This window comes from Rhinatrema bivittatum, chromosome 1, assembly GCF_901001135.1.
Source record: "Rhinatrema bivittatum chromosome 1, aRhiBiv1.1, whole genome shotgun sequence".
NCBI classification, from domain to species: Eukaryota; Metazoa; Chordata; class Amphibia; order Gymnophiona; family Rhinatrematidae; genus Rhinatrema; species Rhinatrema bivittatum.
In genome coordinates this window covers 549958828-549976087 of record NC_042615.1, presented here as the reverse complement: position 1 = coordinate 549976087, position 17260 = coordinate 549958828, and the positions used below count along the sequence as shown (strand labels likewise).

The window sequence follows — 17260 nt, the reverse complement described above, 5'->3', positions numbered from 1 at the left end:
GTGATTCATCCACCAGGCGAGAGACAGACGGAGTGAGTCTGTGACGCAGACAATGGTTGACAGGGGCTGAAGGGACTGTGTCCATTGTGACCTTAGAGTCCACTGCATGATTCTCATGGCCAGGTGGGCCATCGATGTCACCTGAACTGAGGACGCCATGTGTCCTAGAAGGATGAGAAAACGATGAGCATTCGTCGAGCATTGAAACTGCAGCTGATGCGCCAGAGACACGAGAGTGAGGGCTCGTTGTTGAGGCAGGAAAGCCTTTGCCTGTAAGGTGTCCAAGTCTGCCCCAATGAACGATAAGGTTTGAGATGGGACTAAGGAGGATTTGTCGTAGTTGAGAAATCCTAGTGAAAGTAGAGTGTTTAAGGAGAGATGTAGGGATGAAAGAGCGTATTGCTGAGTCGGAGTCCTGATTAACCAGTCGTCCAGATAGGGGTAGACGTGAACACCTTGAGTCCTGAGGAAGGCGGCAACCATGACAAGGCATTTTGTAAAGACTCGTGATGCAGATGCTAGGCCGAATGGAAGCACTCTGTATTGATAGTGCTTGGGGCCTACGAGAAACCTCAGGAATTTGCGGTGAGATGGAGTTATCGCAATATGAGTGTATGCGTCCTGGAGGTCGAGAGAGCAGAGCCAGTCTCCTCTTTGAAGAAGAGGAAGCAGGGAGCCTAAGGTTACCATCTTGAACTTTTCTCTTTGAAGGTACTTGTTGAGGGCTCGTAGGTCCAAAATTGGACGGACGCCTCCCGATCTTTTGGGGATTAGAAAGTATCAGGAATAGAACCCGAGGCCTTGCTGAGGCAATGGTACTGGTTCTATTGCTCTGGACTGGAGTAGGAGGGAGGCCTCCTGCTCCAGGAGCAATGAGTGGTCGGATGTTTTCCACGTCATTAGAGGTGGGGAATCCGGAGGAATGGAGAGAAAATTGAAATGATAGCCTTGAGCAATTATTGCTAGGACCCAGTGGTCCGAGGTGATTGATTGCCATATGTTGTTGAAATGGCACAAGCGGCCTCCCACTGAGACATTTGGTAATGGAATCTGGCTGATGCTCTCTATGTGAGAGTTAAAAACCAGAAGCAGGGCCCAGTTGGGGAACTGTCTGTGGCTTTTGCTTTCGGGTTTGACGAGACTGTGATCTGAGGAATGGTCTCACAGACCGGCATCTGGCTGCTGGCGGGTAGGACTTCTTTGGTCTATAAAAAGACTTTTTAGAGTCCTTCCGGAAAGGCTGTTTAGAAGGATAATCCGAAGGAATCAGGGAGAGCTGTCAGAGTCTCATGATAGTCCTTCAGTTCAGCCACTGTTTTGTGAATCTGCTATTCAAAGAGATTGTCTCCTATGTAGGGGAGGTCGGATAAACGTTCTTGCACTTCCGGACGAAGGTCTGAAGACTTGAGCCAAGCCCATCGTCTTGCTGAAATAGCGGCTGCAGACACTCTGGTTGCAGTATCAAAGATATCGTAACATGATTTGATCTCATGTTTGCCTGCCTCCAAACCCTTATTAAGAAGGGTGTGGAAGTTTTCTGAAAGTGACTGAGGCATGGAGGTTGTCAAGTCTTGTAATTGCTTAAAAATGACCCTATTATATTGGGTCATATATAGTTGACGGAACAGCAATTCGGAGTATCAGCATTGACCCTTGAAATTCTCGGCAACCAATGTTATCCAAAAACTTCTGTTCCTTGCCAGGAGGAAAGGAGATATGAGTTTTTGACCTTTTGCTTTCTTTTGCGCAGATTCAACCACCACAGACTGGTGATCTAACTGAGGCTTTTGAAAGCCTGGAACTGACTGTACCAAATAGGTAGAGTCCATTTTCCTGTGGACATGTGCAATGGAGCCAGGATGTTCCCAGTTCTTTTTGAGAAGATCAAGAAGAACTTGATGGATGGGGATGGAGGTAATTTTCTTGGGCGCGTCCAGGAATTGATGTAACTCCATCATTTGATGTCTGTCATCCTGTTCCGTCAGTAACTGGAAAGGAACCAATTCAGACATGTCCTTCACAAAATTTATGAAAGAAAGGTCCTCTGGAGGAGAACGCTTTCTACTTTCAGTGGGTGAAGGTGGTGAAGGCAAATCATCTGTGTCTGGTGAAGAATCATCAGTCCAGGTATCATAAGGATCAGCACCTGTAACTATAGGAACTGTAGAAGGATGGGGTAGTTGGATACCTGAAGGTCCCGGTTTAGGCTCCGAAGGCATCGAAGGAATAACCGGAGGCACCGATGAAAGTAATGAAGGCCCTGGCGCAGGCATCGATGGCGCCGATGGAGGTATCAGTATCAATGTCGATGACTGAGGCAGAACTCCCGAAGGAGGGATGCGGAACTGTGTTTCTCCTCCCGATGATAAAGTCAGTGGGGAGGGCACCGGAGCCATCAGTGACCCGGGGTCCACCGGTGGAAAAGCGGCAATAAGTGCTTCCATCCTCGATAGCAGCGGTGCCAATGCATGCTGGAATTGGGTCGGTGCTCGGTTCCACTCTCGGTACCGATGTCGGTGCCGGGGGAACCTGGAGTCGATGGCCTCCTGAACCATCCGGTCCAATTCTTCTCAGAGACCTGGAGCAAGCAACCCCGGCTCCGGAACAGAAGGAGGCAGAGGCATAGCCGGAAGGACCACCGTTAAAGGCAGAGTCGTGGCTCCCGACGCCCTGTCAGGTGAGGATTGTCTCGGTGACCCGGTCGCCGAAAAGGTCGGTGCCTTTTCTGGACAGGGTTTCTTCGGCGGTGGCTCGGACGATGGAGAGGTCGATGGTTTCGATGCCTCGATGGTCCGAGACTTTCGTGCCGATGGCGATGTTTCTCCTTACGATCCCCTTGGTCCTGAGGGGGAGAAGAGGGTGTCGAAGGTCGTGAAGTGATCGACGCCGGGCGCTCACCGGTCAGTGATCGATGCTGACGCAACGTTGACGGTGCCGGTTCAGATGACGGTCGATGCAATGGACGGAGTCGGGGTTTGAGCACGGAAGAGAAGTCCCATCTTCTCCATTCTGGCCTTGCAACCTGTTGGTGTCATTAAGGCACATTTGGTGCAGGTCAAGATATCGTGCTCTTGTCCAAGACACATTACACAGACTTTATGCGGGTCTGTAATGGACATGGTACGAGTACAGTCCAGACACCGACGGAACCCCGACGCCATGGCCAAAGAAAAATCGAGCCGCGGTACGGTCGACGGCCAGTAGGCCGCGAGGGCCAAACTCGACGGAAAACGGGTAAAAACTTACCGGAGTACCGCAGACTGAAAAAAGTTAATGGATGGACCCCTGTGGGGTAATTTAACTTTTAATAATTCCGTGAGGAAAATTCCTGTCAGGAATTCTTGCAGAGCTCCTTAACCGCGTGGCAACTGCTGCGCGGAAAAAAGACTGAAGAGGGACCCCTGCTGGCTGCAGGGTTAGTGCCATGCTGGGCATGCCCAGTAGGGGCCAGTCAAAGTTCTAGAAACTTTGACAAAAGTGTTCCGTGATTGGGCTCCATCCTGATGATACACCCATATGTGAGGACTACCATCCTGCTTGTCCTGTGAGAAACATGTATACTGAGATGGTAAAGAAGTAAGTTTTAAAAATCTGAACAGTGAGGTTATCTAGCTAGCATCTTTCATAAAAATGACAGCAGCTTACCATACATGCTTCAACTGGTAAAATCTTTACTGTGAACAATGCAAAATATTATCTAAATATTTCAAACTTTTGGAAAAACATCTCTTTAAAAATAAAACGGAGCACAGAATGTTGTGGAAGCCAACTGCAATCTGCCACTGAATATTAAGTTTGTATTCCTTTGCACAGCGGTGATTCTGTGCCAGGTTACCAACTTGGAACCTTTCTGGCTCAGCACCATCTATATTGGGATTTCCCAAACCTGTCCTGGGGACCTCACAGCCAGTAAGGTTTTCAGGATATCCACAATGAATAAATAAGATACATTTGCATACAGTGAGCCTGCATGATATGCAAATTTATTTCATGCATATTCATTGTGGAAATCCTGAAAACCCAACTGGCTGTGAGGTTCCCAGGTCAGGTTTGGGAAGCCCTGCTCTATGTCTATGCAGCAGTGCACATAGTGGCAAGTCACTGAGGAGAAGAAAAAGTGCAGATAGCAGGCTATTGCACTGCTACATCCTGGAAGGAAAAGCCGGCAGATCCAGGCCCTGGGACTCAAAGCTGGAGAAAAGGAAAGGGGGGGGCGGGGGGGGGAGTGGATCTTGGCAGCCTCTTCTCCCAAGACTGTAGGACCCTGTGAGATGTGTAGCTGGAGTAAGAGGAAACCAATGCAGACCTATTGTGACAGACAATTTTCCTTGCACCACCACTGGCTGCAACCTAAGAACTCAGCAGGGAAAAGAAGGGCCAATCACAACTTGGCAGATGTGCCCCCCCCCCCCCCAATGGCCTGCCCCGTGATCTAATGGCTTCCCCTCCTCCATGTAGCCTGCACTGCTGTTGAAAGAGGTGAGGAACAATGAGAGCTATGGGATTGATCTCAGGCTGTCCCCTAGGATTGGGAACCTCCACCACCTGCCTAGAGGAAGATGAGAGAAGAGCTGTGGAGGGGGCAGCAGCACCCAGCAAAAAGTAACCCCCCCCCCCCCCAAAAAAAAAAAAACCCCACAAACTGGTGAAGGGACTGGGGGGGGGGAGCGGGGTGGGGATGGACTGGGAGAGAGAAAAAGAAAGACTAACTAGTGGGGATGGGCTGGATGTTCCAAAAAAAAAAAAAAAAAAGGACAAATTTCTCACTATTTAATCGTCCATCTTTCAAAAAATGAGGTACATTGTCCCTCCAACACTGCTACCACAATAACTATACTCTTATATCAAACCGCAATCACCGTCTGACGTCTGTCCTCTTCACTTCATGCGGACACCTGAAGCCAAACCGAAGTGCCTACTCACCATGGCTATCATAAAGAAAATGTTTTTGTTAGGTAGGAAGGAATAAGCTGGGAAGGGAGAGAATGATGGGCTGAGGGGAGAGTGGTGGAAAAGATAATGGAGGATGAGCTGTGAGGATAGATTGGTGGGGAGAGAGAGAGACAGTGGGGATAAGCTGGGAAGCAGAGTGGTGGGGACTAGTGTGGAAGCAGTAGTGGCATAAGACTTTGGAGAGAGGTGGGAGACTCTGGGATTGGGCTGGGGGAAGAGGAATGAGAGACAATGGTTGGGGCAAAAAAATGATTAGGATGAACTGGGGAGAGAGTGGATGGAAGAGAAAGACTAATGGGAAAGCGTTGGGGTGAAACTGGTGGTAGTGGACTGGGGGAGAGAGTGGTGGAATAGAGACTGGTGGAAGAGTTTTGTTAAAGACAATGGCGAGGATGGACTGGCAGGAGGAGAATAGCAGGTGAGAGAGAGACTGGTGGGAGTGACAGACTAGTGGGGATAGGTTGGAGAGAGAGAGAGACAGGGGGATGGGCCGGGAAGTGTTTGGTGGGGGAGACAGAATGATGGGGATTAACTGAGGGAAAGAATGTTGGAGATGGACTCGGTGAGACTGGTGGGAAGAGAAATAAGAGGGGAAAAGGAGAGAAAGATTTGGGGGATGGGTAGGGGGGTATGAGGCAGGCCTGCACCAGTGAAAGGAAAGGGTAGAGAGAAAATCATCCCCATTTTTGCAGCAGCACTTTGCACTGGTATGGCCCTGTGATTATTTATGAAAAGCAAAAGGATAGAAAAGCTCGGAAGAGATAACCAGTACCTAACAAAAACATTTTCTTTATGATAGCCATGGTGAGTAGGCACTTCGGTTTGGCTTCAGGAGTCCGCATGAAGTGAAGAGGACAGACGTCAGACGGTGATTGCGGTTTGATATAAGAGTATAGTTATTGTGGTAGCAGTGTTGGAGGGACAATGTACCTCATTTTTTGAAAGATGGACCATTAAATAGTGAGAAATTTGTCCTTTTTTTTTTTTTGGAACATTTTCCCTAGTCATTAGGTACAGAAGTCAGGTGTGATCAACTGATCAGCAGGACACCTACTTTGCTAGTTTTAAATATTAAGTACAATCTGGTTTTGAAAATTGTGTATTTATTTGTGTGTCATATTTGATTGCCTGCTTTATATCATAGAATACAAAGTGGGTTACAATAAAACCATTAAACTATATTATAAGCAACATAAAACCTATAAAGCCCCCAACTTCCCCTCAGAAGCATCCAACAACAAATCCAAAGTTTTTGTGCCAGTTCAAGTATGTTTGGGTGAGCTACTATTGTTCTCATGATAGGGGAGGAAGTATGGTTTCTTCCATAATCTGGTAAACTAAGGTTTGGTAACATGTCCCAAGAGAAACAGATGTAAGAAAATATTAGCATCCTTGTTTCCTTTTTTAAAAATATATTTGAAACGGCTCAAATTTAATATCAGTTTTACCTTGGCTTCAATGCGCAGTCGTCTTCCACTAACAATGAATGGCTCTTTGGTAAATTCATCAAATGTATACTGCCATTCACAAGTGAGCTGTCCAAATGTTCCTTTTGTCACAAACAAAATATCACTAGAAGAAAAAAACCCTATAATTATAAATTTTATACACACACACATACACCTAGGTACAATATATTAACAGTGGTAATTTAACAGGGAACAAAAACAGATTTTTTTCTGGGACTATAATCAATAAGCAATCTTAAATATATACCTGATAAAGGTAATTTTCAAAGAGAAAAGTCTGAGGATACTTTTTACTTGCAGACTTTACACACATTTATAGGGGTTTTCAAAGCAAAAGTATACGCACAAACTCTCCTACACAAAGTTATACCTACTACTGGTAGGGCATAATTTGAATGTGTGGATTCATGTTCATATTTTTTTTTAATGGAAAGTATGCATGCAAATCTAAATTTCACCACGACTATGTCCCATTCTGCCTTTTTTGTGTGTTCAGAAAAGCATGCATATACTTTCTGCAGGCAAAGAACAGACATTTTTTTTAAACATAAATATACAAGTATTATAGACAAATTCCCAAAATTATCTGAGCCCAATTATATTCTTTTTTTTTTGCAGACAGAATTTTGACTAATTTACAAACTAAACTGCAATTTAGTTTTAATACTGTCATTAACATTCTTCCTATGAAAAGAGCCAAGGCAGCAGACAAGGCTCTATCATATTACAGCACCCTCAACCCTGTGTGCCAGAATACCATGCTGATGCATTAGTTCAAAGATAAGTGTGCCCCAGTTATGCATCCAATGTATCCTATAGATCTCCCATCTAAGAACAGTCAGGGTCTATTCAAACCAACCTATTTGCATTTTTTTCAAATATCTCTGGGTGTCAGTTTTGAAAACAAAATGAGTTGTTGGTTAGTCTGTGAAGTGTAAATGTTCAACTACTATATTTTCTGATGTTATATTTCAAACACAATAGGGACACATTCTGAACATGGGTAGTGTTCAAATAATTTGGGAAAAAAATTTATGCTAAATCATCCTCCAGTAAGGTAAGATCAAAATAAAATAATTGAGAAACCCATTCAGTATGAAAATATATATTGCATGAATATCAAACAGTACCTTTTGGTTATCATCACCAAGTCTGTATTATTAATCATAGCATGTGCAAAGTATCTTAATTTTGAAAATCTTCCATTTTCAATTTTCTAGAAGGAAAAAAAATAGAATATTTTTATACATTCTGTGATGTCTTCATTTATGCTCTCCCTGTCACTGGATAAAATATGCTCATTATAAACTAACAGAAAAATACCTCTCTCACACTGAAGGACAATTACATATAAACAACTAGATTCAGGGACACTTTCATTGACGTTAAAGACAGAATCTAGAATTCATTCACATATCAATTGCTGAGAACTCTCATTAGTTATACTAATTATACTTTAGATTGGGGTAGGCAACTCTAGTCCTTTAGGGTCCCTAACTAGTCTGGTTTTCAGAATAATCCTTCTGAATATGCAAGATATAGTTTTGCATATAACTGAAGCAGTATGCATGCAAATCTATAGCATACATATTCATTAGGGATATCTTGAAAACTCAACTGGTTATCAGCCCTCAAGGACTGGAATTGTTCACCTCTGCTTCAAGTTCCATAATGACAGAATGCTACTATAATTAGAAAGAAGACAGTAGTCACTAGAAAGTTGAAACAAGTCATGTGTCCATACTCCTCGATTTACTTTTTTTCAAAGGTTGATTTTTATGATGTACCTTTTACTGAAATTTCAAGGAAATCTAATAGTATCCTAATCAGAATGTGGTATACTGGTAGACCTACAATCCTGGAAAAAACTGGAATCCTTGGAAATTATGAGAACTTTGAGGCCTCTTTGTCAGATGACGGGACCAAGTAGCCTCCAAGACTCATGTGCTACAGCATCTTTTCTGCTGGTTTGGTAAAAACCAAAAACCTACAGTGTTTCATCAGAGTCAAACTTCACTAATACTTTATTCTCTGCTTCAATGGCAGGGGGGAGAGAGGAAAAGAGGATTTATATTCAGGCAACAACCAACAAGGACTGAATTACATAACCTGGGTAAACAAATAATTATGGGTGTAGCTTGCTTGTTACGGCGGTTACTACCCCGAATCAATTAAGCCTGATACTTCACTTGGAATACATATCCAGCGCAACTCACTGCTTCAACAGCAGGGGGGAAAAAAGAAAAGAGGAATTATATTCGGACAACAACCAACAAGGACTGAATGACACAGGCTGGGTAAACAAATAAGCATGGGAGTAGCTTGCTTATTACAGCAGTTACTACCCCTAACCAATTAAGCTAGATACTTCACTTAGATGCAGCTCAAGCACTGTCTCTATATCAATGGTGGGGATGGAAGGTAACTAAAACCAAAAAGTTACTAATAAGGGCCAAGTGTAACAGATAAGTATGAAAAAAAAAGTGTGAAAGCTTGCTGGGCAGACTGGATGGGCCGTTTGGTCTTCTTCTGTCATCATTTCTATGTTTCAAATTATTTGGGATTAATTCAGAGATGGTACATACTTTAGGCTTTGACATACAGTTCAACCATGAGAACTGTTGAGTTAGAACAGTCACTGCCTCTAGTTTTATTTAAGCAGTAGTACATGACAGGTTATATACAGCAGGATAATTAGACACATTTATACATGCGTGGAATATGGTAGTCTGTGCACATTCTCTTGAAGGAGTGACAAGATTAACAAGAGTTTTAGCTGTGAAATGGACAGAGAGAAAATATAAACAACTGGCCTAGCTTCTGAGTTGCCCACCCTCCAGTCACTGTGATATATCTATGAATGATGGAAGGCTTCTTAGTTTCCTACAGTCTCTAGTCATGCCCTTTGTACTAAATAAATGAATTAGTGATGTCTAGAGGCAAATAGAAAGTGAAAATGCAAACATACTGGGTGTTGAATAACCTTTGCTTCCCCCCCCAGTGACCCGCTGGATTATCCTAATTTATTTGACCATTTTGTAGGCCATTCAATTTGGAATTTAACAGTACCTTACACATTACTTACATTTATTATTTATGCTTGGAACAAATGACAGAGAAAAACAGAGTCATGTTTACCGTATTAAGTGTATTTCCTTTCATGAGGCACATGATGCTGGAACAACCTTTATTATGAAAAAGTGGATTGCTGAAAAATTAGATCAAAGTGAAAGCTGATTCAGAGGACATGGGGCAAGACTGCAGACAAGTACGGAATTTGGTGACGGTCGATGCTAAAACTGTCTCAAGAAAGCCAAAAAATTATTGAAAATTCCAGTAACAAGCAGAAAAAAAAAGCTGCTGCCAGGTGGCATGGAAGATTTTGCATGAAAGGAGGAAAAATGTTGATAGAGGAACAGTTTATAATTATTGAGTCAAGACTGGTAGCCAGGCATTTCATGTTATTTCGAAACCTTGAAAACTGAAACTCATATCCAAGACAGACTCTGGCTGGCTAACTGGTTAAAAAATTGGGAAGAAGAGATTTTCTTTCATTTAGTGCCTTCCGGCAAATTTTTCATTTGGTCAAATTGAAAACCAAATTTCCAAAATGATCGAGTTTGGTCAAAACTTTGAATGAAATTAGCGATGAGGAAAATGATCACCAAATTGTCAGAATCCTTCCTTGCACTGGTCTTTTTGCCATGTTCATAGCGAAGAAAATGTTGTGGGCAATCGAAGAACATGGGGAATCTTGGGATGGGACCTATTTTTGGAATACAATTTTAACTGAAAATGTTATCTCATTTTTGAATGGTCTGGAAAATATTTGGGTAGTAAGCAAAACTACTTTTATCCATGATAAAATGCCATGCATGTGAGCCAATGCTATGCAACAGCTACTTAAAAAATAAATGGCATTGATTTTTGGGCTAATGACATTTAGCCAGGGAATGTTCCAGACTTGAATGCTGCCAAAAACACAGGTGCTATTATGAAGGCTGAGGTGGAGAGTTTAATGTTAAAGAAAAGTGGCCAGAGACATTATTCCACCACAACTTTGTGTCAAAATTTGGAAGTGATCTTATTAAATTTGAAATTTTATTCCAATTTATTTCAAAATTTATGTTCATACCTGATCATTTTAAAGCTGTTTTGCAAGCTAATGGTGGGCACACTATTAATTACATATTGTTTAATTCCATTTTGAATGCTGATTAAAATGGTATATTGCATGTTCATAGCAGATCTCTGGTTGGTGCCACAATGGGGGAGGCAAAGGTTATGCAACTCCTGGTGTATAGAAAATAACTATTACTCAACTGGTTCAAGCAGATGTATTTCTAACACACACTTGTTAAAGTACACTAAGACCATTAGTCTCCTGTCATGGACTGCACTCTTTTTTGTGTCATTTCTCACTTATGGCATACAGATATAATCATCTGGTCTTGTTGGAGTCCAACTCAGTTTTTGTTTTTTTTTAAGAAGTTTCTCAAGCTTGGTACTCAGGGTACCATCAAGCTAGAGTGAGATAACATAGTACAAAATTTCATCTTTTTGTGGCTTTCCTCCCTTCAAATGATGTCAAATCTTCATCAAAGTGTACTGTGCTATTTGTACGTCTCACTCTACATGTGAAACTGGCGCCTAAACCAGCACCAGCACTTCACCTCGATCTATTAGATGGCTCTCCTATAGAGATATAAATACTTCACTATGAGGGTCTTGTAGATAAAGTCTCTTTCTCTCCCCCTTCTTCCTTAGCACAAGATGTGAAAAATAGGGATTATCGCAGGGTACACTAAATTTACCGCACCACACGATACTACACGAAGCAATAAGTTACCGCATGGGGCGGTAATTCTAAAATTTCCCTACACACACCCCTTTTTCTTAACGCAGGCATTATCAATGTGTTAACACACTTTGAAAAATCTAGGGGTTAAAGAAAAGCTTCCTTCAACAGATGAATATGTAATATTTTATCTATCATCATTCATCCTCCATATTTCTAAAAGTAGATAAAATCTTAACTACCTACGTCCTTGAATGTTTAAAATGCATTAGACCAATAGTTTCATTGAACGGGACAGTGTTGGAACCACCATGGATTTTTGTGGATCAGTTTTTGCAGTCAGCGGTAGTTCAAACAGATGCATATATAGAGGACATGGTGTGTTTCTTAAGACGTTTACAATTGGAACTGCGTTCTCAGCCAGTGTTGCTCGTGAAGATGGATATTCAAGCATCATAAACAAATATCCCTCAAGCAGCAGCGCTTGACGTGGCGAGGACAGTATTTGCTCAGAGAGTGGCTCCTCAATGGATTCCTTCCAAATTTATTGTTAACAGCCATTATAGTGCTTTTTAATAACAATTTTTTATTCAGAACCAGCTATTATCATCAGGTACATGGGATCCCCCTGGGGGTTGTATATGGCCTTCGTCGGTGGCAAATCTGTATGTCTCATTGTTTGAGCAGCACAATATATACACCTCAAGATGGTAGCAACACATGGTTAAATGGACCAATATACAGACGATATTTTCAAAATTTGGTCAGCATCAGAGGAAGATCTGCATAGTTTTCTACATTGGATCAATACACTTGATGAAAATCTTCAATTCACAGCAGAATGGAATGTGTCAGCAATTGTGTATGTGTTGATATAGCTACACCAGGGACAAATTAAGACTACGGTATACTGGAGGCCCACAGATAAGAATAACTTGTTGAGATTTCATAGCCATCATGCTAAATCTTTTAAGTGGGACTGCCTACTAGCCAGTTCTTCGGTACACAATGACTCTATTCGGATATGACAGTCTGAACAGCAGGCAGAGATAATTAGCAGGTACATAAATGTGTCAGGTTTTCAGACTGGTAAGGCTTGCTGCAGTATAACTCACAGATAGTCACCTCGCGACCAGTATGTGTTGAAGCAGACCACCACAGCAGCAGCGATAGTGTCATCAATAAGAAAATACTGGCATGTGTTGAACCCTGCATGAAATTGTTAAAAAGCAGCCATTAATAGCTATTTCCCAGGGGCCTAATACTCGGGATCTAATAATTCTCATTTCACAGCACCTCAGCATGTGCAAAATGAAGTGGGACATGATATTTGTAAGCAATGTGAATTTTGTAATTATGCTGTAGTGGGTACCAATTGGGTAGACCCTGTTTCTGGTTACTTGGTAAAGAGAAAAACTTTATTGAATCATATATCAGATCATGCAGTGTATGTACTGATTAGTTCATGTCCAAAGCAATACAGATAGGACTACAAGATCAGGCAAAGTGAGACTAATAGAAAATCGTTCCCGATTGAATATAGTTAACATGAGTGCTCCTATTGTACAGCATTGTACCAAGTGTCATCACACATTTGAACAGTTAAATTGGACTGTATTGGAAGAAGTTCAAGAGTCACCTAGAGGAGGGGATAGGTTGGCACAGCTACATTTTCAGAAACAGAATTTGATCTAGGCTTTGAACACCTGTACGCCTTTTGGCATGAATGACGAGTTGGATTGGACATTTTACTTTGATAGCATGTATGTAGGGTATGCCTCTCCTCCAGTTTGTCATTGGATTATTGGCTATTGTTCCCAGTGTATTGTGATTGGAAGGTTCCCTCTTACGCAAGTTCTTTTATAAAGCAGAGATTGCACTTTTTAGCGTGACGCCACGTATCATAAAATCTTATCCGCCAGAGAGCAATTTAATAAATATAATCCCTGAAGAAGATAATTTTTCGAAACGGGGAGCCATTGGGATAATTGCATGGGTATGGCTTGCTGCAGTATAACTCACAGATAGTCACCTCGTGACCAGTATGTGTTGAAGCAGACCACCACAGCAGCAGCGATAGTGTCATCAATAAGAAAATACTGGCATGTGTTGAACCCTGCATGAAATTGGACATTACAGTCATTTTTCTAAAAGCTAAGCATATTTTATAAGGACTATTCTGTAGTTGCTGCTTTGAATGACAGACATTTCAAGCTAAGTATTTTCACTATGTGCCTAAGTGTTCCACGGATAATTGACTGATATGTTTTCATATGCAATTTACAAAATACTTGGATAAAATTTATTTTTTCATTATTTCCAACTTGAACTTTAATGGGTGGGTAGGTGATGCTGATTAAAATTGTGGCATGCACACATGGAATGGCTGTGAGCTGGTAACACATGAAATTACCACCTTCCTCCCTAAGAACATTTTTTTTCAAGTTGGGTTAAAAGACTTTTGGAGCAGGTATAAAATACTTTGGGGAATGTTTTGAATTTGTTGTAAAATACTGTGGAAACTGTGCTGTTTTATCTATGGATCAATAATACTGTGTGCTACCTTCCAACAGTTTTCTCAAAAGCATCTATACACTTTTTAGCTAATTAAGATGCCGAGAAAATAATGTAGTTAATACTATCAGTTGACTAATCATGGGCAATGATAAAGTATGATACCAACAGTTTCATACTAGCAGTAGTCCAGACTTACATTACTGTTTAAATTGAAAAATAAGCCATGACAGAAAATCACGATGAGAGTCCAAACCACACTTAAATGAGAGTAAAATCAGCTACATAGGTTTGTATACTGAATCCAAAGGATGAAACATCTCAATAGTCTAGAAAGACCTCGCACTACCCAGCCTCTATGTTATAATCACTGTTTAAATGACAGCTGGGAAGTTAAGCCAGAAACATGTCTGATCATGAAGAAATATGTTTATTAAAATTATTCATTAAATGGATCAAACAGTGTCCTTCCATCAAAAAACAATGGCACATATTACAAACACCTCAGGTATTTCAGTCACCTCTCAAATTCTCATATCAGAGAGGACCCAACAACAGAGATGGTGCAGTAGCAGCCACAGCTCCTCATATACAGAAGAGGATTTCCATTGATTCTGTAGGCCATTTCACAAGTGGATGATGTGACCTCTGTGCACAAGGTATAACAGGAACCTACTGGAGCCATCCTAACACTGGCTAGCATATTAAATTTAGAGAACATACAGATTGCATCGCTATGATGGTAATTTGTCCCATACAATGTCCATGCCCTTTAGTATACATTGGTCACACATGATGTGCTGTACGCCCAAGATTAATTGAACACTGCAGTTATCACACTACATAGAAATTTCAAGCCCCTATGGTGCAACACAGTTTGGAACAAGGACATCATTTTTTTCAATTTCTTTGAAAAAAGTTGGAACACATCCTGCACCATTACAAGGAGGATATTTATATTGCAATAAAGTAACACTGCATGGCTTAAACGTTCATACTGAATGGCATACAAGTTGAAATATAAAATTACCATCGGTTCTTACATTTCTACTTGTCAAATACAGTTTCCATATCTCAAGCGGTTCAAACCGGTCGCTGAGCGACAGCTCTGGTTCTCACCGCTTTTCATTTAAAAATGGTGCCGTTTTGCTCAGCTTTTGCTAGCAAAAGATGCTGGCACCTGAACACTTTCTCTGCGAGTCTGAAAAGCTGCCACAAAAAACAGTAATGACAGCATACAGGTTGGGAAAATGGTGCTATTGTCTAATTTGTCTTTACTAGCAGAATTGATGAGTGTTTTCAGTTATTTAAAGTGGTGCACATGTTTAATGTTTGAATTTCTGTCATAAGTATTATCCATGAATGGGTCACTGCTTGACAGCTCCATTTTCAGCTTTTGCTTAGCTTTTAAAAGGAAAGTGTATGATTATGTCCCTCTACTGCTGGCAGAAAACTCAAGCCAGCATATTCATGTATTATTTTACAACATTTAATGAATAGCTTTAATAAACATGTTTCTTCATGATCCAACGTTTTTCTGGCTTAACTTCCCAGCTGTCATTTAAACAGTGATTTTAACACACAGGCTGGGTAGCACAAGGTCTTTTCTAAACTATTGAGCTATTGTAGAGATTCAGCACACAAACCTATGTAGCTGATTTTGCTCTCATTTAAGCGAGTAAAGTATCTACATAAGACTTCTTAAAAATGTGGTTTGGACTCTCATTGTGATTTTCTGTTATGGCGTATTTTTCAATTTAAAAAATAATGTAAGTTTAGACTACAATTAGTATAAGACTGTTGCTATCATATTTTATCATTACCTATGATCAAGTCAGCTGTTAACTACATTCTTTTTCTCAGCATCTTAATCAGCCAAAAGTGTATAGATGCTTTTGAGAAAACTGTTGAAAGGTAGCACACAATATTATTGATCCACAGATAAAAATAGCAGTGTTTCCACAGTATTTTAAACATTCAAGCAAATAGTTAAATAGACTTTTTCTATTTTTAGAAATAGAGAGGATGAATCATGGTAAATAAAATAGGAGATATTCATCTGTTGAAGGAAACATTTCTCTAAATGAAGACTTAGATTTTGTTACAAAGTGTGAATGATGAAACTTGGACACTTGAAACCATTCATACCTCTGATGTAGAAATGTAAAATTTTAAAACGCCGCCCCAGTGTCAGGGATTCTTCATACAAATTTTCACCTATTGTCATTATATTGAGGACAAGCGCCACTCTCCATCAGATAAGTTTTTCCTATCATATCATTTAGCTTTACGCAGTCAAAGAACAAGACACAATCCTAAATATATATAAAAAAAAACATTTGCATACTTGAGCAAATTCTTAAAAAAATAACTGAGTTGGGCTCCAAGACCAGATGATTACATCTGTATACTATAAGTGAGACATAAGACACTAAAAAAATGAGTGCAGTCCATGGCAGGAACCTGATGGTCTTAGTTTAATGTAATATGTGTGGGTCAGAAATATATCTGCTTGAACCAGTTGAGTGATCTCTTTTCTATTGTACTAATAAGCCAATTATCTATGAATAATGTATTTGAGATACCTGTGGTTAGTTCTTTTTTAAGTAAGAATTTATGCTCAAAGGCAGACCTTATGAAACTGGGAAAAAATGTAAAAATAAAAAATAAATGTTAAAAATTGTTTCAGGAGTTTCATTCATGGCATTTCTGCATTAAAAGTGAAAGAGAGGCATGGAGCTGAATTAATTTGTTTGCACCAACACTTGGTGCAAACAAAAGTAGGACAAATAAATAGCTACTGTAACCAGTTCGTAAAACATTCTCTCATCGTCTACTATGTTATGGTGACTGTGGAAGTAGGTATTAAAGCTGAGTGAAGGTTAAAAAATAGAACATATAACCACAGAGGAAGTCATTTTGTTGGTAAAACGATGCAACACATATATAAGAAAGGCCAATTTTATAACATAGCGCTTTGTACATCCGCATGTACAAAGTCCAAATGGACTGAAACCATAATTTTCAAAGAACTCAGCTTTCAAAATGATCAGGTACTTATGAACCCTTGCGCGGCATACACTTTCACAGGTGCACACCTGCGAAGGAATTGGGTGCACTTGCATGCTCCTATGCATACCTGCACAGGAGTAGAGGAAAATGTTCATATGTACGTTTACATGCATGGTTTCCACACCTTAACTCCATTCCCAGTATGTGTAAAATTGATTCAGCAGGTACAGCTCCTGGGGGTAATTTATAAAAAAAGGTCTTTTTACGTGCATATATGTAGCACCCTCCAACTTGCCACCAAGGGAAGGGGGACTGCACCAGAAGAATGAACCCCACCTGCATCCATGAGTAAAAGCAGAAAAGAGTGGGGGTTATGGGGTTTGCTAGCGCTTCTGGGGGAGATGGGCCACGTGCCTGCTTGCTCCACTTTTCCCTATTTCCCTTTACCAGGACCTCTCTTCCCTATGCCAATCCTAAGGATGTGGTACAGCAAGACAAACACCACAAATTGAAA

General features: G+C 40.8%; 1 protein-coding gene across 2 annotated transcripts in view; it reads right to left on the bottom strand.

The window, feature by feature from the left end:
* Nucleotides 1–17260, bottom strand: part of VPS13A (vacuolar protein sorting 13 homolog A) — a 745426-nt gene that overhangs the window by 14645 nt on the left and 713521 nt on the right. For both annotated transcript variants that reach the window (XM_029616432.1, XM_029616443.1), the window contains exons 69-70: nucleotides 7553–7638; nucleotides 6402–6525 (exon numbers count right to left, since the gene is read on the bottom strand). In XM_029616432.1, coding sequence (XP_029472292.1) covers nucleotides 6402–6525; nucleotides 7553–7638 — 210 coding nt within the window. The remainder of the gene's footprint in view (nucleotides 1–6401; nucleotides 6526–7552; nucleotides 7639–17260) is intronic.